This window comes from Macaca nemestrina, chromosome 11 (assembly GCF_043159975.1).
Source record: "Macaca nemestrina isolate mMacNem1 chromosome 11, mMacNem.hap1, whole genome shotgun sequence".
NCBI classification, from domain to species: Eukaryota; Metazoa; Chordata; class Mammalia; order Primates; family Cercopithecidae; genus Macaca; species Macaca nemestrina.
In genome coordinates, this window is record NC_092135.1 from 127,690,327 (window position 1) to 127,714,353 (window position 24,027).

General features: G+C 41.8%; 1 protein-coding gene and 1 non-coding gene across 6 annotated transcripts in view; one reads left to right on the forward strand and one right to left on the reverse strand.

Annotated features, from left to right (window-relative positions):
- Positions 1 to 24,027, reverse strand: part of LOC105473962 (delta/notch like EGF repeat containing) — a 363,113-nt gene that overhangs the window by 244,681 nt on the left and 94,405 nt on the right. The window contains exon 1 of one of the 5 annotated variants that reach the window (XM_011728235.2): positions 23,673 to 23,723. The exons of 2 other annotated variants lie outside the window; for them this stretch is intronic. In XM_011728235.2, the coding sequence (XP_011726537.2) occupies positions 23,673 to 23,708 (36 nt within the window). In that variant the 5' untranslated portion in view covers positions 23,709 to 23,723. Of the gene's footprint in view, positions 1 to 12,781; positions 12,947 to 12,993; positions 13,093 to 23,672; positions 23,724 to 24,027 lie in introns of those variants that run through there. 2 more of the 5 variants (XM_011728234.2, XM_011728233.3) reach the window with 2 other exon arrangements.
- LOC112425246 (U7 small nuclear RNA) lies at positions 3,426 to 3,487 on the forward strand. The gene has a single exon (XR_003016313.1). It is a non-coding gene; the product is annotated as a U7 small nuclear RNA (small nuclear RNA).

The following is a 24,027-nucleotide window of genomic DNA, read 5'->3' on the forward strand; positions in this document are numbered from 1 at the left end:
CCATGTATCAGCAGCAAACTAAAGATAATTTTCTCAAAGGGGCTATTTATAATAGATGAAAAAAATTAAATTCCTGGTAATAAATCAAATTTTAAAAGTGCATGATCTCAACAAACAGAATTGTAAAGGGGGAATATTCTAGTCATGAATTAGAAAACTCGATATTAGAAAGACTCAAATTTTTCTTAAAGTAACCTACAAGATTCAATGCTGCTGCAACAGAAATCACAACAGTTGTGTGCTTCTGTAAAATGGCCCACGATAGCACAGACAGGCTTGAATAAGAACAATGTGGGAGGGCTTGCTCTATTAGAAAGCAGGAATTTTAAAGCTATAGTAATTAGGATAGCATGATATTGGCAGAAAGATGAACAAATAGACCAATGGAACAGAGAGACAAGAAACAGAAAGGATCACGCAGGGACACCTGACTTCTAGAATAGAGTCTTTTCAATAAACTGATATCCAATGAGAAAAAAAAAAATGAAGATTTTTTTCTCTCTCAAGCCATATACAAAAATAAACTCCAATTGGATTGTAGATCCAACTGAAAGATAAAAAATTAAGCTTCAAAAAGATAATAGAAGAGAATATCTGTGTAACCTTATAGTAAACAAATATGTAATAAACAGAACACAAAGAGCACTAACTGTAAGAATATTAATGAGCTGGATGACAACAGTTATAGTATACTGATAAAATGTACTACACAGCCATGAAAAAAGAAAGAACTATAGCCTTATACAACAAGTAGAATGAATTCCCCCAAACACAGTGCTTTTTCCACTTGTGTAAAGATTGTAAACAGCAAAAGTGACCCATGCTGGAAGTCAGAAGAGTGATTAACTTTGGGGAGCTGGGAGAGGTGGAGACGAGGAAGCTGCTGGAGGGCAACATGGTCAACCTTGATCTGAGTGGTGGTTACACAGGTGTTCATTTTATGATAATACATTGAGCTGTACATATTTTGGGGGGTACTTTTCTGCATATATTTTGTGCTTTGCAATTTTTGAAAACTGTCTTTAAAACACCTACCATGTACACATATCTGACATACTCTCTGTTCCTTGATTGTCATATTTAACAAAGATGATGAAACTAACTTGCTTCTACCCAGAAGTAACCATAAGGTTCCTTCCTGACTTTCCTCCCAGGCAAGAATGGCACACAGATTCCAGAGCGACTCTCCCTCCAGCACAGTGACCACATGAAGCCACAGGGACCAGGAGAGCCAGCAGAAGCCAAAAGCCAGCAGCCTCTGTGCCCCTCTAATGAGTTTGACCTTCCTCCTAGAAGACACAGAAAGCCAATGAAACATGCCAACCAGGGGTGGAAACTCAAGTCGGAGCAGCACTTTGAAAAGAAATTTTCACTTTTGTTGGGGACCCCAAACGTTTTAAATGTTCTCATTTCTTTATTTTTTAAATAGGACAAACGACATGCTCTTTATTTTTAAAGAAAAAATAAAGAACAAATGACACCAACGTGGGGTAGCAGGAAGTTGGAAAACCAGGCACGTAGTAGGCTCTCAAAAAATATTTCTTGTCTGAAACAAAGAAGAGACCCCACTGCTTTCTAGATCATTCTTTGTTCAGAACATTCCCTACCAGGAAGAGCGTTCTTCTGTATCTGCTAGGCTCGGTGGCCTGGGATCCTTAAGAGAAGTCAGACAGAGAAATCTAGGAGTGTCTGTGAAACCAGGTGCAAGAGCAGAAAAATCAGGGTCACCTTGTTTAGTAAAAGTTGGGGGGAGGCTTTGGGTTGAGCCGTCAAGTGCCAAGAGTTCTCGTGTACCTGCCTGGCCTCTTGACTGCTTTGATGTGTGTGTTTCTCTCTGCAGGCACACAAAATTCCCTCGGCTCTCTTTTCAGTTTTCTAACCTTACTTGGAAACAGCTGCTCTAATTTCAATACCCATCTGCTCCCGGGAATAGGACAAAAATCAGTGGCTCTGCAGATAAATCTAAAGTCTTCGGGTATCCAACCTCATTTATCTGGAGATAAGCCTTCTATAAACAGCAGGCTTCATATAGACAGCTACACTAAGAAAAACACTAAAAAGGAAAATGAGTAAAACCTCAAGCCACCAAAAGAGCAGGGGGCCCTAGATATCCAGGACCAATTGTTTTAAAATCAACAAGAGCCAAAGACCTCCAAACTGCACGTGTGTTCAGATTGTCTCATTGCAAGATTGAAAAGAGGATCTTTGATTGTCTAGCAAATCTGCTCAAAGGCCAGGGTTGTTTTATTTTTTTTTTTCCATGAGGAAGCTGAGAGGACCTTTGTAGGTATGAAAGACAAAAGAAAAAAGTAATAACAGAACAAAAAACGGGCTGAAAGTGGAAGAGGTCATCCGTAAAAGCCTTACCAGCTAGAAACAGTCATGGATTGTGAAGCAGAGAAACAAGGATGGTCACAACAGAGACCCGAGGCTCTGCAGCCTAGGAGTTCAGACAGGAAGCAAAGGGATGAGAGCAGAAACCCACCACCACCTTAATTTTGCAGCTCTGTGGACATGGACAGCTATACAGGGAAGCAGAAGAAACCTGTATAATTATATCTAATGAAGCAGTATGGCAAAGGTACCGTAGCTTTGAAGACACTCTACAATACTGATCATTCCAGTTACCCCTTTAAATGCAAATATTTAGCATTTCCAATTAGGGCATAAAATTAGTAGGCTAGAAGAACCCACTGGGAAAACTGTCAGAAAAGTATAGCCATATAGAATTAATGGCTTTTCAAGCAAACAATTTTTGAGCACAGAGGATCCTCTGACCTGTTTTAGAATGTTGATGAAATCAATCCCATTTAATAATGCTTTCCATGTTGAACTATGTGAATTGTTAGTATATAAAGATTATAGACACCATACCAGCCTGGGCAACAGAGAGAAACCCCCTCTACAAAAACAAATGCAAAAACTAGCTGGGCATGGTGGCACGCACCTGTAATCCCAGCTACTTGAGGGGCTGAGGAGGGATGATTGCTTGAACCTGGGAGGCGGAGGTTGCAGTGAGCCAAGATAGCGCCACTGCACTCCAGCCTGGGTGACGGAGCAAGACACTGCCTCAAAAAAAAAAAAAAAAAGATCATAGACACGTGACTTATCTTGCATATGCAAATGCCATAGGCGTTCATACAACAAAAACTTCGATGGAAAATTTCACTATTCAGGATTTTAATTGAACTGATGGCCAGGCCCTTCTCCAGTGAAAAAAAAATTAGATAAAATTAAAAATGCTTTGATTCGGAGGTAAGCTTTAAAAAGGGATGGAAGAAAGGGGGGATCCTCAAGTTTCAGGAATGATAAGAAAATTCACAACCAGAGAATCAGCATATGATGACACTGCATTGACCACACAGCCTACAGAGTTGGAAATAAGACCTACAGTTCTGGGAACTGGGGTTCTAAAAATCACATGGGAGTGTTCCAGCTCTTTCAGAATCTGTCTAGCAGGCTTTCTGGTTTTTACAGGAAGGCCCCCCCTCCCCCACACACACACAGACACTCAAACGGGGATGGGAAATGGGGCCTTGAGCACAGGAAAGGAGAGGCAACTATAACGACCCCACACATGAAGCCTCTTAGAGCCTCATGTCTGTTTAGAGAGGGCAGAAGGGACACTAGATAAATCCACCAGCAGGCCTGGGGTAACAGCAGAAAAACTGACATCTTTACAGTCTTTGGATTAAAAAAAACAAATCCCATGAATAATTAAAACCTCCCATATGAATGTCCCCTGTGATTAACAACACCTCCTTCATGTGGACATCCTAAACCAAAAATTCACATTAAAAACGTGTTTAGAGCCAGGGACAGTGGCTCACATCTCTAATCCCAGCACTTTGGGAGGCCAAGGCAGGCAGATCACTGGAGGTCAAGAGTTCAAGACCAGCCTGACCAACATGGTGAAACCCTGTCTTGACTAAAACTGCAAAAATTAACCGGGCGTGGTGGTGTGCTCCTGTAATTCCAGCTACTCGGGAGGCTGAGGCAGGAGAATCACTTGAACCCACAAGGTGGAAGTTGCAGTGAGCCAAGATGGTGCCATTGGCTCCCCATACTGGGCAACAAGAGCGAAACTCCATTTCAAACAACAGCAACAACAAAATGTGTTTAGGACCAGTACAGGAGTGGAGTGACACTTTTCACAATACAGGACACATGGGACTCACACACATGCATGTGTACACACAGACTCATCATAATCAGCGCACAGTAAAAATTACAAACCATACAAGGAAAGAAGCCACCATCAGCACTTGCAACTGTGGATAAGGGTCAACAAAACCTTTTCCACTCCTGCATGAATATGTATTTACGCATTTTAAGATGAAATAAGATGCTTAAAAGAAAACCAAAACTGTACTATAATTCCTCACAACTTCTTTAATTAACTGACCTGATTAACTGTCCTGATACCTTTGATAAGAAGACTTCTACTAAAGATATTAATAGCTAAGATTTCTGAGTGCTTATGCTATATCTGGCATGGTTCTTGACGTGCTCCCTATATTAATCCACTTTATCTTCACTATCACCCTGTGAGGCAGGTACTGTTATCTGCATATTATCTCTCAGGCTCAGAAACTAACTTGTTCACGGTCCCTCAGCTAGTCACATAATGAGAATACTAATCCAGGTAGAACAGCACAACTCCAATCAAAATCCCATGCTTCTTTTTTGTTTTCTGACTTATCAAATTGATCCAAAACACAAATGAGAGATGAAAGGACCAAATATTTTCAAGATAATTTGAAGAAGAATAAAGACACATGACTTTATTCCCCCCAGAAATAAAAATTTATTATAAATCTATAACTACATTGAACAATGTTTCAGATGAGAGAGCAGAGATTTGCCATGTAGAGAAACTTCGAATATAACAGGGAAAGCATTAAAAATTAGTGTAGGAAGGATGGGCGCGATAGCTCACGCCTGTAACCCCAGCGCTTTGGAGGGCCGAGGGGGTCGAATCAGGAGTTCAAGACCAGCCTGGCCAACATGATGAAACCCCACCTCTACTAAAAATACAAAATTAGCCAGGCATGGTGGTACATGTATGCAATCCCAGCTACTCGGGAGGCTGAGGCACGAGAATTGCTTGAACCCGGGAGGCAGAGGTTGCAGTGAGCCAAGGTCATACCACTCCACTGCAGCCTGGGTGACAGAGCGAAACTCTGTCTCAAAAAAAAAAAAAAAAATTAGTGTAGGAAAGTTCAACTTTTTAGTAAGTGATACTTGAATAATTGCTAATTGCTGACCCCGGGACTAACATAAATATCTAACTTATACCATACATCCACACACACAATGAATTCCAGATGGATTTTGTATGACAATGTTACAAATACAACCTCAAAGCTTTTAAATCAGGAGTTGACAAATTGCAGCTCACAGACCAAATGTGGCCCATCGCCTGATCTTAATTAATCAAGTTTTACTGGAGCACGGTCACACCCGTCAGCATGTCCATGGTCCAGAGCTGCTTCCCCACAGTTGAGTAGCTGCAACAGACAAGTGGCCCACAATGCCTAAACTATTTATTCTCTGGCCCTTTGCTCAAAGTTTGCTGATTCCTGCTTTAGATGAAAATATAGGACAATATCTTGATGACATCAAGATAGAAAATAATCTCTTGAATAAGACTCATAAAAGGTGAATAAATTAAACTGCATGAAAATTTAAATGAATGAACTAGAGCTATGTCTGAAAGCCACCAACACATCGCAGAAACACTGTAGTGAGTGGAAAAAAGTAAGTCGTGAAAGGATCCTGCAGTATCACACGTGGTCTACGCGCATTTTATGCCTATGTTGCAAAAATATTTTAAAAGACAGAAGCTTACAACCCAACGCAGAACGATCATTGTTTCTGGGTAGAGAGGGAGGGAAGTGGGTTGGGGAGGAGTAGGGTAGTGGCAGTGGGGATGGCGGGCTTTAACTGTATTTGCCTGTTTTATTTTTTTCTTAATAATTGGAAACCAATATGGCAGAATGATGTTTGTTGAATCTCAGTGGCAGATGCTAATTATACTATTCTTCGTGCTTTTCTGTAGGTTTAAAATAGTTCATAATAAAGATTTTAAATAAAAATGTGATCTTGGCCAGGCATAGTGGCTCACACCTGTAATTGCAGCACTTTGGGAGGCCAAGGCAGGTGGATTGCTTGAGGTCAGGAGTTCAAGACCAGCCTGGCCAACATGGTGAAACCCCATCTCTACTAAGAATACAAAAATTAGCCAGGCGTGGTGGTGAGCACCTGTAATCTCAGCTACTTGGGAGGCTGAGGCAGAAGAATCACTTGAACCCAGGAGGTGGAGGTTGCAGTGAGCTGAGATTGTGCCACTACACTCCAGCTTAGGGAACGAGAGTGAAACTCTGTCTCAAAAATAAATAAATAAAAATGTGATCTTCATCATTCAAGCACCTTCTCTGTTCCAAGCATTTCTGTAGCCCAGGGGCTGGCAAATTCTGACCCACAGGTCAAATGTGACCTGCAACCTGTGTCTGTACAGCCTATGAGGCAAGAATGATGTTTATGCTTTTTAAAGGTTGAAAAATCAAAAGAAGATTAATATTCCAAATAATCACGTAAATGTTTGATAAGATTCAAGTTTCAGTGCCCATCGATAAAGCTTTATTGAAACACAACCACGATCATTCGTTTTACGTATTATCTGGCTGCCTTCACATGGCAACGGCACAGGTGAACAGTTGCCGCAAAGACCTTGTAGCTCACAATGCTGAAAATATTAACTATCTGCCCCTTTACAGAAAAAGTTTGCTAACCCCTGCACTAGGCCCTGAAAACATGCAAAGCCTCTGTTCCTGAAGTGCTGGTGGAGGGACACAATGACAAACACCATAGACAGAGCAACACTGTCACACATTGCTGCTTATGTGCATGACCAATGCAGAAAAAGGCAAGGACGATTTTCTTGCACGGATTGTACATTCTACTTTTTATAGATTCAATAAAAATGGCTAAATAATTGTGGAGCTCTCCCAGGGAGGCAGGAGTAATGTCTGGATTGTAATATTTTTACGCTCTTCTTCTCCCACCAGAATTATAATCACTGATTCAGCCCATTGGCTAGAAATATTCAGTAGGTGAAATTTTATCACATAAAAGTTTTTGTCATGAGAAAAATCAATCCATCCTGCAAAAAAATATAATAGGAATTTAAACAATGGCATAACTTTGTAGATGAGTATTGTAATGTTGTTTGTGCTTTAAGTTCTGTTTGAAGTAAAATATGAACATCATGCCCTGGTACTATTTGTTTTGACAATGGAAGGTTTTCAGACTTTAGAATGAGCCACGCCCAATAAACCTAAGAACAAGTTCTGAAAATAAACAGGAAGGATGAGTGTCCTTTATCAATGAAGAGAGCAAATGACACAGAAAAGGGAGCATTTGTGGCCCACTGTGTCATGCTGCAGAAATCACAGGAAACAATCTAAACGGCCTCACAGCCCATGGACACGGTAGAAGAGAACGGTTTCCTGGAAAGCAGTAAGTGCACTTAGAAGAATGTTATGCAGAAAGCAACTGTTCCACATTCTTAACTGAGACCCGCATTCAGATGGCCAGTTCTATCCAGTGGGGAGCCTGCAGCTGACGTTCATGAGAATGGCTCAGGGTCATGGGAACACCATCAATGGGTGTGCACTTGCTCCATTTGGCAATGCACAGAAATGTACTATTTCCTCAACCGCCGACAGCGTACTGGAAGACCACTCACCAGGACCCGGTTCCAGGCTGCGGTCCTTTCATGATACTTATGCATCTTAGAGAACCTAAGAGCAACTTCGTTTGGCAAGGCACAGAAATGTACCATTTCCTCAACCGCCGACAGTGTACTGGAAGACCACTCACCAGAACTGGGTCCTCGGCTGCAGTCCTTTCGTGATACTTATGCATCTTAGAGAACCCTAAGAGCTGCGTCCACGCCTGTCAAATGCCAATATGGCAATGTACATGCTGCTTATATCCGCAGTTCCCAAACTGTGTGCCAAAGTGCCACGGGGTGCCAAGTTGAAGGCACAGGGCACCACAGATTATATGTTTTTAATTTTCAAGAGAAACACAGGATCTACAACTTCGGTCAGACATTTCACAAACTACTAGCTAGAAGTAGTTCATTGTTTCAACATTACATCCTATTACATTTTGATGATATCATATCTTACCAAAGCTGGGTTTTTCAGCAATTGCTGGGATAATAAAAGCAAATACTCCCTGACAGTTGATGTGAACAGGAAATGAAGTGATCAACTAAGCAGCTGTATAGTGCCCCACAGGCACACAGTCCCAGCAGAACGTAACTGCGATTACTTAAGAATAAAGCAAATGTATTTTTTTTCTTTCAAATTATGTGTATTTTTTTTCAAACAGCTACAAAGTTGTTTGCACATAAGTTGTTGGGATCTAACTACTTAATAAAAAGAACCATTAGCAATACCTTTTGACCTGAAGCACTATAAGAAATTTACCGGGATGCTAAGACCACCAGGAATCAAGAAAGTTTGGGAATCCCTGGCTTACATGAAAACAGTTGTTGTGACACAATTCATTAAAAGTTCTTCATAAAATGGGTCACTTTATAAATTAATAAGAAGTAAATTTAGAAAGTTCTGCCACTTAACAATTGTAGAAATCTCAATAATCAGTCCTCATCTTCTAAAAGAACCAAATAGCTGGAATTTCAGGAGACTGGTAGGCAGACCATAGACAGAACAGGCTTATCGGCAAATTGATTGAAATCAACTAGGTTAGCAAAGCATGCAACTGACACAGCTCTGAAAGATCCCCACAACCACCCTGACCTTGTGAGGTTTCACCTTCTCTTTACAGAGAAGGAAACCAAAGTCCTACGAGGTTACACGCAGGGTTAGGCTCCCTAAGTGACAGAGAAGAATTTCAACCCAGTTCTTTGAACCTGTCTCCACCAGCCCTTCCTCTAAGACGTACTGACAGGAAATCATAAATAACCACCTTGAAACCTTCATCACATAGTGTCGGTGGCATGTTACACCGTCTCCATAACCACTCAGTCCTGAGTTTCTTTGAAGCCCTTTTCTTCAATATGCAGGTGAGGAGTATGAAGCTTTTGAGCTGGTAGTCTGTCACTTTTTGTTATCTTACTGTTCCTATGTTTTGGCAGCTGGTCAATCACAACGTGGATTAAGGCATTAGTTGCAAACTGAAGTCAACCATACTCTGGAGTTGAGCGCTACTAGGGTCAAATCCCAGCACAGCCACATAATACCTCTTAGTTCTTGTGGAGTTAAAGTAACTTATCAACTCCTCACTTTTTGAATATTTGAAATGGGGATAGTACTTTCTTTGAGGGACTGCTGAGGATTATCCAAGAGAATCTAGGACTCAGGTACAAAACTCTAATCAGGGGAATTGGGAGTTCTGGTCACCCTTATAAATATCAACTGACCAGGTCAGAAAGGCTTCAACTGAGTCCACTATGGGGAATCAGACATTAAAGGCATTCTGGATACACTGGGGGACCCTGGTGGAAGCCTGACTGTTAAAAGGATAAAACATCCCAGAGAGAGATTTACCGTAAAAGAAGGTGGTATCTGGTAGAGCCAACCACAGCCAGTAAAGATGCCTCAGGTGAGGCAGAACAGCTCTGGGTCCAAAACTTCCACTGATATGGACTTAGACTGACCCAGCTGTGCATGAGAGCTGTCCACGAAGACAGCCATCTCTTGGAAGGTTGCAGGCTTCTGGCTATGATTCCAGAAGCCTCGCTGTGGACCCAAAGCTGGGTGGAACATGCTGGGCTCACTGTTTTTTGCATTTTGCCAGAATGGCCTGGAGTTACCAGGCTATTTGGCCCAGGTTTCGCTTTGACCAATAGTAGGCACAGTGAGCTCCAAACTGGTTATCTTCGGTCTTCTGACCTAACATCCAGAGTCTGTGATAATTCTATGAAGGACTCGGTTATTTACTTTCCTTATCACATCTACACATGTAGGGAGAGAGAACCGGATGAACTAATAAGAAATCTTAAAGTGACAGGTTCTATTACTGTGTGTTAGAAAGCAAGAACTTATTCCAACACACAAAACTATTTTGGACCAAAATACGTATTTGCATATTTAAGGCAAATGTACAAGTGACTTGCTAAAATAAAACAATAGCTTATCTCTAGTTAAAATTCAGTCGCACTTGCAGCCTCATTAAAACATTTGCATTGTAGAACGTCCAACATGAGATACAGTTATCAGGATCTCTATTGTGCCCAGCTCTTCGGGGAAGATTTTCAGCAAACAGCTATTAAAACTCTAATTTTGCTGAATAGAATATAGATTAACGGCCAGTTCATTCTATAAATATTGCTTCTAAAAACAGAAGTTTTGCTGGTAACAGAAAAAAATAAAATCCAAACAGCAGTACCAATTACTACAGCAGCATTTTTAGTAGTTTGGCAATCAGTATGAACCACGGTAGAAAGCAAAATCAAGCATTCAAACATGTGGCTGCAAAAGAGGCAGATCACCTGAATTACAGTCACAGCAAACTTAATTTATGAACAGTAACACACTCAATACATTGTGTAGAAAATAAAATGCATGATAAATTCTCATATAACTGAGTGTTCTGTAGCAGTGCTATAAGTGTTGAAAATATGATTTCCAAACCTAAAAATAACCCTGTAAGGCAAATGTTACCAACTCCATTTTAGAGGTGAGACATCTAAGACTTAAGTTCACAAACCGCAAACATAATATATGGTGCAGGGAAGAGTCAATGCCGGATTGTTTTTACTATACTCTACATTTCCAAAAAAATAATAATAATAATTAAGAGCTAAGTTTCCTGGACATTTTATTTTCTTTTAATCATTTACTTTTCAGGAAAGACAGTTTGAGCTGGGTGAATCTTAGCATACATTTAGAAACAAGTAACTACATAGAGTATCAAGCCCCCAGATCATTAGTCTCTGTTTCAGCCACCCTTCATAACTGTTGAGCTTTAAATTCTTAATCATACATGCTAATTGAAGGGTATCATGGCACAGACAAGCAAGTTAGGAGGGAGGCAAAAGTAGCTTTGTTTGGCACTGAACAGAGTTTGAGATTTACATCTAAAGATAAGCATCTAAAAATTCAAGATCCATCAGAAAAAAAAACATGAAACACAAATAGATGGAATGCTTGTTTCCCAAGTTGTTTCTGAAGTCCTCTGTCGTTGGGAACATGTGAGACTAGCTCCAAGCCCAGTCTCCTGGCCTTAACTCTGTCCTCCTTGCCAGCCTGTTCCTGGACTCTCCTACAGGACATTTTTATTTACAGGGTCATAATTTCCTGGGCTAGGGAGGTAGCTCCGTATTCCCCAAAGACTTTCTTGCAGTTTTACTGGAGCTAGACAGGGCTGTCTTGAGGCTACAGAATGAGGCAAAGAACAGAGCTATGAACCTGGGTATGAGAGACTGGGCTCCAGCCCCGCCTCCTCTGCAGACTGGACAGTAACTCTGAATTGCAGCTTCCTTACATAAAATCTAAAAGACCAGTGCCCACTTTCCTCATGGCTGGTTAGAGAAATCAAATGTACAGTGCAATATAATCTTAAGTGATTATTATAAAGTTGTATTAATATTTACCTCACATTACCCAAGATACAGTTACTTGAGGTCTAACATTCTATATGTAGAGTTGCTTTTATCTGCTAGGGTTAGGAACTAATCTACAAAGACTTTATCTACTAAGATTAGCAGTAACATTTATCACCAAAGTTTCATTCCTAGAAGGGTAAATGGGAATTTACAACAACGACAGAGTCCAGGCAGGACAGTTGGTGACGCCTCCCCACCCCCACTCAATGATGCATTTTCCAAGTCATCCAAAGGGTTTAGAATTGTTCTGTAGAGGCCGGGCATGGTGGCTTACACCTGTAATCCCAGCACTTTGGGAGGCCAAGGCGGGCAGATCACCTGAGGTCAGGAGTTTGAGATCAGCCTGACCAACATGGAGAAACCCCATCTCTAACAAAAATACAAAATTAGCCGGGCATGGTGGTGCTTGCCTGTAATCCCAGCTACTCAGGAACCTGAGACAGGAGAATCGTTTGAACCTTGGAGGAGGAGGTTGCGGTGAGCTGAGATTGCGCCATTGCATTCCAGCCTGAGCCACAAGAGCAAAACTCCGTCTTAAAAAAAAAAAAAAAAAAAAAAAAAAAGAATTGCTTTGTAGAGGACAAAGTGTCACTTTCTTTGGTGATTATCCCTTCACTATGAGACTAGTGGCAAAAAAAAAAAAAAAAAAAAAAAAAATTCTATCTAAAGCTATTGCAAAGCAAACAGCCACAAGAAGTGAGGGTAGCTAGGATCCAGCTAAGAGTCTGGGTTTCCGAGGGTTTCATTCCCCAGGTGGACACGGACCTGCATGTAGGAATCTGAATGATAAGGCCAGCATGGCATGGAATATTTATCAAAGCTCAAAAGTGAAGAGACTCCTTTTACTGGAAAACAAGTTTCACAAATACCCAATGTTAACCTCCATTAAAGTTGCTACTCAAAGAGATACAAGTATATTTTTATTAAAAATCGCAAAACTGATAAACTTAAATTAATATAACATGGTAGAAAATACTACTTTACTGCAGCTAGTTGGTTGCTCATAGGTGACCGTGCTCATGAAGTTTCTCTGGAGTGTGTCCACTGATGCTACTTCCAAGGACCACCACAGGCTATGGGGCCACCATGGGCCATGTGATGTTGAATCCTCCCACATCCTCTCCTTGTTCAACCCACCTTGAAACTTTTGTCCTGTGGTTCCATGTGACTTTGGACCTTCACTTGGAGCAAATACATCATTGACTTATTACTGATTATTTTTTTCTCACTGGCCAACTCTATGATCAACCCAAGCAGGCCTTCTATCTCAGAGTGGTACTCAATCATAAAGTGGTCGCTTCTGATCTAAGGTGATGGTAACCAGAGAGCACACGAACATTACACGTTACCTCAGCCAACTCACAGACCTCCCTGAGAATACACCCACAGAGAGTGTGTGTCTCCCTCTTTCCTCTTTCTGTCCCCAGAAACATTGCTGTAGAAGAAAGAACACTAACTGCGGAATCAAGAGAACAATGGCACTCTCTATCCACTTGTGGTCATCATCTCCACGCTCTGGGTTTCATGGGTGAAGTGAGGGAGCTGTCTCGAATCTAGATCATCTCGATCATCTCTAGGGCTCTTGGAAGGTCCACCTTCTATAATGCCATTAATCTCTAATACCCTGGGGTGATTCCAGGACCATCTCTAGGCAAAAGGCTCACATAGGCTAAGTGAGCAATCCTGATGTATCTTAAATCATGGTGTTTACCTGGACACGTGGCCTGTCCTGGTCTCTGGGGTGAGGCCTTTGGCATGCTTATGCAGATGGGAGGGTCTGCTACAGGCTGCTCTGGCCACACTGTGACAACTTGTCCTGGAAAGGTCCTGAACATGGCTAATTCTGGCAGCCACCAAAGCACATCCGCTGAAGAAGATCCAAAAGACGAAAAGCCGGCATTTCAACCTTGCATTGATTTCAAAACATGCAAAATGAATTCAATAAATAGGAAATCCTTAATGACACTTGATTTTATGTATCAAAACCCAACATTAGCTCTACAACAAGTAAAAATCAGGATGGAGAGTATGGTAACTAAAATAAGAAAAAAAAGAGCTCCCTTTCTTGATTCCATAACAGTAAACGTACATTCTAGAACAGAGATTATGACACGGTTATATTTCCAGTATTTAGATCCCATTTATTCAAATAATAGCAACCTAATTGTGTGGAGCTACTTTAAATACTGATTTGCTTCCCATTTAAATTAAAACCTCATCACCTGTGACTATTATTCCAAACATGTTCCTTATAATTTAGACAATGAAATAGTAATTATAATTTTGAAAATTAGCTTTGCTTAGATACACTGTTCTCAATAACTTTTAGTCCTCTGAAAAAGGCTCTTAAAGACCGATCCACCAAATACATTTATTGTATCCTTTTCTATTTCAATTTTTTAACACAAAAAAAGGAGTTTATATTTTTTTGCTGATATTGTAAGTCATTTATTTATTTCTATACTTCATAAAGAAGACAAAGGAAAGAGAGTTTTTTTGTTATAAGCATGAAAAGAGACCCAGGGCAGAAATTCAGACTGGGCATGGTGACTCTCGCCTGTAATCCCTGCACTTTGGGAGGCTAAGGCAGGAGGATCACTTGAGTCCAAGAGTTCAAAACCAGCCTGGGCAACATGGCAAACCCCATCTCTATCAAAAATACAAAAATTAGCTGGGTGTGGTAGCACACACCTGTGGCCCCAGCTAGTTAGGAGGCTGTGGTGGGAGGATTGCTGGAGCCCAGGAAGTCAAAACTGCAGTGAGCCACCATCATGTCACTGATATGACTGCACTCCCATCTGCGTGATTCAGTGAGCCTTGTCTCAAAAAACAAAAAAAAAGAAAAGAAACGTAGTCACCTGATGGAGAAGTCACATGACCCCTGGGCTTTTGTTGCTATATCTATCCAATGGCGATAACCCTCCTTTTCTGGCACAGAGGCAAGAGCTGTGCCCAACGGCCTTCAGAGCCTGCCAGTCCTATATTCTCATAGATATAATGTAGGCAATAGAGCATGAGAGCTGTTTTTTTAATCACAGGTACTACTGGCCAGGAAATAGTGAATCCAAAATTCCCCTAAGAATCTGGAGGTAGGAGGAAATACACAGTGTTATTACACAAAAAGCTTCATGCTGTGAAGGCCCCACAGGAGAAAACATTGTCAGTCTAGGAAGGGGATGACACCAGGCCAACACCATTCCTTTGAATAAGAGTTCTTCCCAATTCCTCCCTGTAAAAAATATAGTCAGGAAAAATGGAACCGCACTACATGCTTTTTATTGCGCTTTATACTATGTGGCTCCAGAAGGTGGGCTCCATAATTCTCAACTCAAACTCATGTCTTCATGAAGACCTGTTTCCAAGGGCCTGTCACGCAGCATGTGATGTAGCTCACCATGCATCAGCCTCGAAAAGCTGGTGCCCCAGACGCACAGCCCACCTCAGTGAATTCTGCCTTAACAAGGCTTCGTTCTTCCACCAGGGCACCGAGTCTCAGCTGCCCTCCAAATTGTTACGTTGCAAATTTCATACCCTATTTGTGAGTAGACTAAAGTCAACAAAATTAGTAAATTGGCTGAATTTAATAATTTTTAGGTATGCCAATTCAGTAACTGTTACATAAGCTAAATAAAATGATATTCCTCTTTTTAAATTTCTTTGCTTTTATTTTAACATCTCTTAAAGTGGCCTCATGGCTCAATCAAAATTTTATATAGCTGAGCACACAGTGGCTCATGTCTGTAATCCCTTTGGGAGGCTGAGGGAGGAGAATCACTAGAAGCCAGGAGTTCTAGACCAGCCTGAGCAATATAGCAAGACCCCCTCTACCCCCACTCCCGCCGCCCATCTCTACAAAAACATTTTAAAATTAGCTGGGCACAATGACTTGTGCATGTAATTCTAGCTCCTCAGGAGGCTGAAGATTGCTTGAGCCAAGAAGTCAGAGGTCACATTGTGCCACTGCATTCCAGTCTGGAGGACAAAGTGAAACGCTGTCTCTAAAAAAATTTACACACACACACACATAAAATAATTTACTTACCTAGCATATGCCACTAAACAAAGCTAAAAAATCCTCAAGTAGGTAAAATTTATTGAATAATTATACACTGTATGCCTGGAGAAGGCCTTTGGTTAGGATATTTTATTTTCATTTTGAACACGTCTAACAAAATTGATTATCTGGTTGCATAGCCCAAATAAATTAGAAGCTACACATTAGAAAGAAAAGTTTTTACTAAAAACCAGCTCAGTGATATAAGCTCAGAGAGACATCTGGCTTGGAAAGAAGCAGGAAAAATATATGAAAGGGAGAAACATGGAGTCAAGAAGTTGGCCACTGGAGGCCGCTGGGTGGGGTTGGGGGTGAGAGGGCAATGTCCTAGGGCTTCTGATCAGTTACTGCCTGATTCTAAATTAAAGACCAAGATAATGCCCTTCAGTTACAACAGAGAGGGTAAATTATATTCTGTGTGCTCTGCTGGTACATATAGTGTACTGAGGGACCATTTCTTAAAAATGACTGCAAAGAATAACATCAGAGTTTAAAGAATAAACTTCAGGTATCCGGGAAACCCATTTAAAGTAATTTATCAAATGCTAGGTAAAGGAGCTGGTACTATATTTTAAATAATTAAATAATAGTGAATATAAATTTACTACAGTGATTTCCAGTTGGATTATTTTTACATATATCATTTCTTTACGCTATTTCATAGAATATCTGAAATGCATGAATGGGTGCTAACAGCCCATTTGCCTACATGTAAAATAGCTGGTTGCCTCAACTTAGAACTAGAAGGGGAAACAAAGTGTGTGTGTGTGTGTATGTGAGTGTCTACATATATATATACACACACACATACACATATATAAAACTAATAATAACACCTGAGATTTTTTAACACATCAACTATCACAAATTTTACTTAGTAGGAAAGAGTATTACCATCAGGATAGTGATAATAACATAATCCTGAGTCACAATAGTCTAATATTAGTACTGAGTCAACCTCAGAGGATTTCTACCCAGTCGGCTTTTTATAATGTCAGTAATTTCACACACCAACTTAAATTAGATATATTTAAATCATTTCCTCAAAAGTTTGAATCAATATAAACATCAAAGTGACCTTGAGATTAGCTAATATTTTAATTAGGTCAAAAGAGATTAGCAAAACTTTCTATGCCTGAGTTTTCTATTACTCAGAAATGAGCAGTTTGATCATCTCTGAATCTGTCCCCGTGGCCTTTGTGGATTCATGTGGTTTGTAGCCTGCAGTCACTCACAAAGGACAAGTGTAATGCATACTCAAACGGCAGCACCACAGGGGCACCAGGAAGGCCTCCACAGTGTCCAGGGAGAGCAAAGCCACCCCAGCCGAGGTCACGAAGGTCACATCTGGTGGATATGCAGTCGTGGACATTCTACTAAGAGCTATGACTAAAACAATCCTCGATAGTTTACAGAGTATCTGCATATATTTTATAGAATGAGCAAATAGGTGAATGAATGAAGTGAGTTGCAATACTACTCACATTTTTAAATGTGGTACACTCTAAAACCTTACCCTAGTCTTCAGCATCTTTAAAGAAAATGTAATAAGAAAATGAGAATCATTAATAATAATTTTACATTGGCTATGAGAAATTAGCAAAGCTACTCTGGCCATTCTCATCATTTGGTGGCCTCTCGTGCAGATTGCCTACAAGTGACAGCAAGGCTGACAGACCTGCTGTGTTTGCTGGCGTGGCATTTGGCAGGTTAACCTGGTCCAAAAGATGAGAACCAGATTTTACACAAGAAATGTGACCCAGGTTTTGAAATCTGTCAGTCGTGGGTTCCAGTTCTGCCCCTTTTCCTTTCTATCAGGTTGGTGCAAAAGTAATTGTGGTTTTTGTCATGACAAGTAATGGTAAAATCACAATTAATTTTGCACCAACGTAACAGTAGTATCACACCAGGCAAGTCTGCCAACTCCTTAAATCTTAAGATGCAGCTAATGCCAGAACTGAACTCCTAAGGTTGTTTGGAGATTGCATGAGAGAGTGCATATAAGGCACTGAGCAAGGTGTCTGCTACAGAGTAAACACTTGCATATGCCAGCCAACGTTAATGCTGCCGTGAATTCTAAGAATGCCTCGATCCCATGGCAATAAGTTTATGAATAAGTAAATTAATTTTCTTGTCTCGTCTCTCATCCCATGGGTCATTCTCCACCTGCGCTACTATTCCATCCTCACCTTTGTTTTTGAACAAGGAAAAGCCTTGTGAGATCAAGCAATTAAGCGTTCTTTTATTATTATGAAGCTGAGAGGAAGTGAAAAATCACCAGGGTGAATTTTCTTCACACTTGAGAAAGCAGATTGACGGAGCTAATATGGGATGCACGGGAAGTTTGTTCGGAACCAAAGCGACTCGGATGGGCACCCTCTCAGCCTGTGGGCGTCGCGGAAGAAGAGAATCACCCTCCCATCCTGGACCGGAATGTGATATAAAAAGAGCATCGCTCCCGAGAAACACAATGGATAGAAATAATAATGGAAAGGAAATAAATTCAGAAAGCAATTAAGGAACTGTCAACAGAAAGGGCTGAGCAAAACCAGATATCAAAATTACCATGTCATCTTTTTTCATGTATCTTTTTGGCTCAAATTACTTTCATATCAGAGTTATAATTCTGGATATCGCTATAAGCCATTGGCCTCACAGTTGGCACTCTCCTTACCCCCAACAAATTACATGTCAGCCATTGGGCTTTAGCCATCATCATTCTTTCAAGAAGGGCTCCTGTCAATCACCTCACCGTGGGTGATGAGATGAGCCACAGCCTCGAGGCAGAAGCAGCCCTCTGCGGTTTGGGGTGCTCGGTAGCTTCTGCAGACACAAACATTCTCTTTTGCTTTCCTGACAGAGATCCCTGAAAATCCTCAGAGAAACACCAACCCCACACTGGGTTGGGGCATCAGTCCCTTAAGAAGTTATGGGCTGAATTGCATCCCCCCAAAATCCATATGTTGAGGTCCCACCCCTTGGTATGTCAGAATGCAACTGTATTTGAAGATAAAGTCTTTAAGGGGTGATGAGATGAAGATAAGGCCATGAGGGTGGGGCCCTGGTCCAACAGGACTACTGCCCTTAAAAGGAGGAGTCACACCAGGGATGCCCATGCCGGGAGGAGAGGCCGTATGAGGACGCAGTGAAAAGGCAATTGTTTGCAAGCCAAGGAGAGAGGCCTCAGGAGAAATCAAACCTGCTGACACCTAATCTCAGACTCCCAGGCTCCAGCACTGTGAGAAAATAAATGTCTGCTGTTTAAGCCACCTCGTCTGTGGTGCTTTGTTATGGAGGCCTTAGCTAACTCATATAAGAAGTTCCTGTGCATTTCCAAGGGTAAACAAGTCCTTAATGACCTCATTACTAAGTGCTCTTACTAAGGGTTTTAATACTGCAGATATTAAAATGAAAGTGATAAATAATAACTACATGAGTATGCCTACCATCAGAAATTACTGCAATGACTTCCTAACATGTTTCCCCACAGTTCAACATTGCCCTATTTCGATAATTCCTACAGACCATCGTCAAAGTAGAATCTTCCTAAAGCACAGCGCTGAAAATTGTATTCACCTGCCAAGAAAAGTCCACTAGGTTCTCATTGACGACCAAATGAAAGTCTCATATGAGGCCCTGGGGAGTCTGGCCCTGACGCTACTTACCAGTCATGCCCACTACAATACTCCCCACACTTCCCACCTGCTCTCAGCCATGCCCACCACAATACTCCCCACACTTCCTACATGCTCCCAACAGGAGGATCTGAGGCCTCCTGGATGCACCTAGCTTTACCCTTACTCCTTGCCTTTTGTTTGGTTTTTCTTACCTGGAACCATGGGCCTCTTGAGCTCAGAAAGCCTTTCCAGCCATGCCTACTACAATATTTCTCGCACTTCCCACATGCTCCCAACAGGATGATCTGGAGCCACCTGGATGCACCTGGCCTGACCCTCACTCCTTGCCCTTTGTTTGGTTTTTTTCACTTGGGCCTCTTGAGCTCACAAGGCTCCCAAGGAATCTAAGAATCTATTGAAATTGCATATAAAAGGGCGTGGCACAGTGGCTCACGCCTGTAATCCCAGCACTTTGGGAGGCCGAGGCAGGCAGATCACGAGGTCAGGAGGCTGAGACCATCCTGGCTAACATGGTGAAACCCCGTCTCTACTAAAAATACAAAAAAAAAAATTAGCCAGGCGTGGTGGCGGGCACCTGTAGTCCCAGCTACTCGGGAGGCTGAGGCAGGAGAATGGCGTGAACCCGGGAGGCGGAGCTTGCAGTGAGCAGAGATCACGCCACTGCACTCCAGCCTGGGCGACAGAGCGAGACTCCGTCTCAAAAAAAAAAAAAAACAACAACAACAACAACAAAAAAGAAATTGCATATAAATAATTACTCCTCTCTATATCTGACCTCTTTCCAGAAAGAGGGCTATAATTCTTATCAGATTTTCAAAGAGCTTGACAGCACTGAGTTTTACCTGAGCCCTGTACACCTGGAAAACAGTGATGGTTGTCAAATCACCGTCCGTTTGTATTCCAGGAAACGACTTACTGCAAAAAACCACCCTTCCCCATATGACTTAGATAAGACTCACCAATGACCCCTTTGACCCCCAAAGGCCAGACACAGACCCCGCAAATTCTCATAAATGAATAGGTGAACCCTTTGCCCCCATTGACCCATCTGAGCAAGATACCTGCTAATATGACTTGACCAAATTTGAGTCTCTTCTACCCTGTGGGCCTTTGAACTCTGATCCCCCCTCAGCCTGAGTCAGTACGGGAATGCAGAGTAACCTCCTTAGAAGCCGTGGATTGCAAGTGTTACAAATTGAATTGTGTACCCCCAAAAGAAGATTTGTTGATGTTGCAATCCCCAGTACCTCAGAATGTGGATTTATTTGGAAACAGGGTCTTTGTGGACATAGATAAGATAAGGTCATACTAATTAGTGTGGTCATGGATGCCTGGCATCCTTATAAGAAGACAAGAAGAGACAGAGACACAGAAGCTGGAGATAAACGTGGGAGTGGCCCATCCACGAGCCAAAAGAATGCCGAGGATCGCAGGCAACACCAGAAGCCAGGAGAGAGGCCTGGAATAGATTCCTCCAAAACGGAACAATCTTGCCAACATGTTGATTTCAGACTCCTGGCCTCCAAAACTGTGAGAGAATAAATTTCTGTTGTTCAAGCCACTGAGTTTGTGGCACTTTGCACAGAGGCCCCAGGAATCTACTACAAACAAGGAAAAACATCTGGTCAACCACTGGTTTGTGCCCCCTGCTCATCCTACTCCTCCACATTAGGTCTTTCCAGCACGTTTAATTCTCCCTACAAAAGAAAGTTCCTTTCTGCCTGACCTTTGAGACCCTTGCAGACCTCATGATGAGAGCATTCTCCCTATTGCAATAGTCACCTCCTCTAACTATAAATGCTCCCCCTCGCCCTATGACAATTGCCCTTTCGATGAAGTCTCTCCTTACCTAAGCCCAGGCAGTTTTTTTTTTGACAAGCTCTACGGTCCATAAATGGTTAAGAACCAGTGCTCTTCATGAGCTAAACTCCACCCACCTTCTTTGCAACTTACCTTAGCTTCCGCCACCCTGCCTGGCCTTTTCCCCTCAAATTCTTGCCTGCTCTCCCTCCCATCAGCAGGAAGGAGCCCTTCCAAGTCTACCATTAGTAAAGGGATAGTGTGTGTTCCCCCCACCCATACCTACTTGTTTTCCAAGATCCCCTACCCCTAGCCCAGGCAGCTGGGCATGAGCTACTTGTCCTTAGGGGAGGCCTGCTACTGGGAGCCCGAGAAGGCAGGCACTGAATCCCGGCATTTGAGTTTCAAAACCACAATAAGGAAGAAGACAGAAATTGTTGGACAAGTCCTTGATGGCTACTGCAGAGTACAGAAAGACTCCATGAGCTGGGGCTGGGAGGTGGGCACAGAGCTGCTCTCATTGAAGTGAGCACCGTTGTCACCAGCATCAGGTGAATAGGGACCTAGGGATATCCGGTCCCACTGCTGTGGGTGCTGCCTTAGGGCACTGCTCCTTCCCATCCCAGAGCCAAGGAACCCCCAGCTCCTTCCACCTCTGCTTCTCTCCCTGCTGCACACGTTCCTCTCTAAGAATCACACGCTTCAATGCTTAAAGAAAAGACCTAAACAGATGTCCCATATTATCCATGAACTGGGACAATCAGGCCTCACGTGAATAACCAACAGCCCTGGTGGGGCTTCACAGAATCACAGAGGTCCTGGGTTGGAATGGACTTCAAAAGTCTTAAAATCCAGCTCCCCAGCCATCCCAGCTGATTCACAAACATTTTTCAGACAGTGGTTATAAAAGTCTCTTGAGCAAGTAAAAGCGTTTGTTGCAGAAAGCTGGGGTCAGCTAGCTGTTCTTCCTGAGCACCTGCTAAAGAGATGCATCAGGAAAATGAAACAGCAGGGAAGGCAGGTAAGAATATAACGAAAGGAAAACACAACTCTAAGTTAGAAGTGAAATTAAGAAAGAGAAAAAAAGCAGGAAGATGGAGTGAGCCATGAGAAAACTTAAAGCGTCCTAAATCCCATGCTGGCAGCTCAAACCTCTCATTAACGGACAGGAAATATTCTGCAGCAAGACACTACTAGAAAAATACTAAAGGAACCTAAAAGTCCATTCTTCAACACTTCACCCATTTTCTCTTCCTTGCACTAAAAAGCAAAAAGGTTAGTCTCTGGAACAATATAGTAAATTTTTTAAAAAGTTAAATAATGGCTTTAAAAGACTTTCCAAAGTTTTCTCCGAAACCAGAAATATATTAATGTCTTCCTACCTCCAGCAAATTAACAGGGCATAAAATAGTTCCTGTCTTAAATGGTACTTAAATAGTAGCGTGTCCTGATTTCAACAAGATCAGGTATGTTTGGCTGCATGCAATCAGCAGTTTTCACCAGTACTAAAATAACCTAAAATCGTTTTTCTCTCTGCATTTTTTAGGCTGTGACATTCCGCCCTCACTCCCAGGCAGTCTTGACAGAACCGGAGTTGAGCTACATAACACCTCTGTATTTGTCCACATTTCTGGAGGCTACACAAAATTATAATTTCCAATCATCCCTCTTAATTGTCCTGCTGAGGTTAGCTCAATGGACTCTGGGACTCCAATATCTATTACTTCTTTTTTAGTCAATTTCCTCAGATTTCAAATATGTAAGCAAAATCTCCTAGAGTCTTTCTACATGAGGGTGAGGAATTCGCTATTATTTCATTTTATTCTTTATATTATTTCACTTTATTATATATTGAGGATTAATATGAGAAGATTTTATAGGATGATGGTATTTCTTTAAAATAGACCCCTAAGCCCAAGGCTAAATAGAAATTGCACTCAAATCAAGGAAAATCACATAAAGCAAATTCAGAATCTGCTTCCTCAGTGTAGCTCTCTTGTATTTTACAATGTAGCTCTCTCGTATTTTATTTTCATGGAAAATCACCTGGGGCTGGGAGAGGTGGCAGGAGGAAGCTCTCACTCTTCCCAGTTATTCTTCTCTCCATCTAATCCCACACTCCCTTCTGACACCTGCTTCCCGACTCCACTCCCTTACTGCCACCTTCTCACATCCTTACCAATATCTACTGACACCTCCCCCATCAACCCAGCCTCCTCCACTGCTCAGATGAACGAAGCTGTCATGGCCCGAATGCAGCATGAAGGCCCCATCACCGAGTCATGTCAAAGGCTAGAAAACAAAGGAGATGAAAGGGAAGGGGCTCAAGAACCAGAGGAAAGCTCCACTTCTGCCTAGGTAGGATTTAAGCTCTAGAAGCAACAAAGAGCCTCTTATCAAAAGCTTACAGGTTATATAACTTGGGCACATTATCAATAGGAAACATAATTATGGAAGAAATGAATGTGAGTTTGAACAAAGAGGAGAGCATAGGGGTAGGGCAGGAAAGTTGTCCTAAGTATGCGAAACCACTTACCATGAGGCTTGGTAGCAGGAATGCAATAGGTAGCATTGAAGGACTGCAAAAAATTTCAGTTCGGCTAGACTGGAGGAAGAGCTGAAAGAGTTCACAGGAATGGAAAGGCTGAAAGGACTGTCTGTGATGCACTTTTGATGACAAAGGTTGGAGCAGAAATTTCTTTTGCCTCCAAAGGCTAAGGGGGAAACACTGAGTGAAGGAGGAACACAATCCACTGTTTAAACCATTACATGCAACTCCAAACAACTGATCAGAAACTAGGATGTTTCTTACGATCTAAGAAAAATTTGTAAAGACTAATTTTTTTTTAATTTTAGAAATAGGAAAGACAGACAAAGCACAAATTTACCAG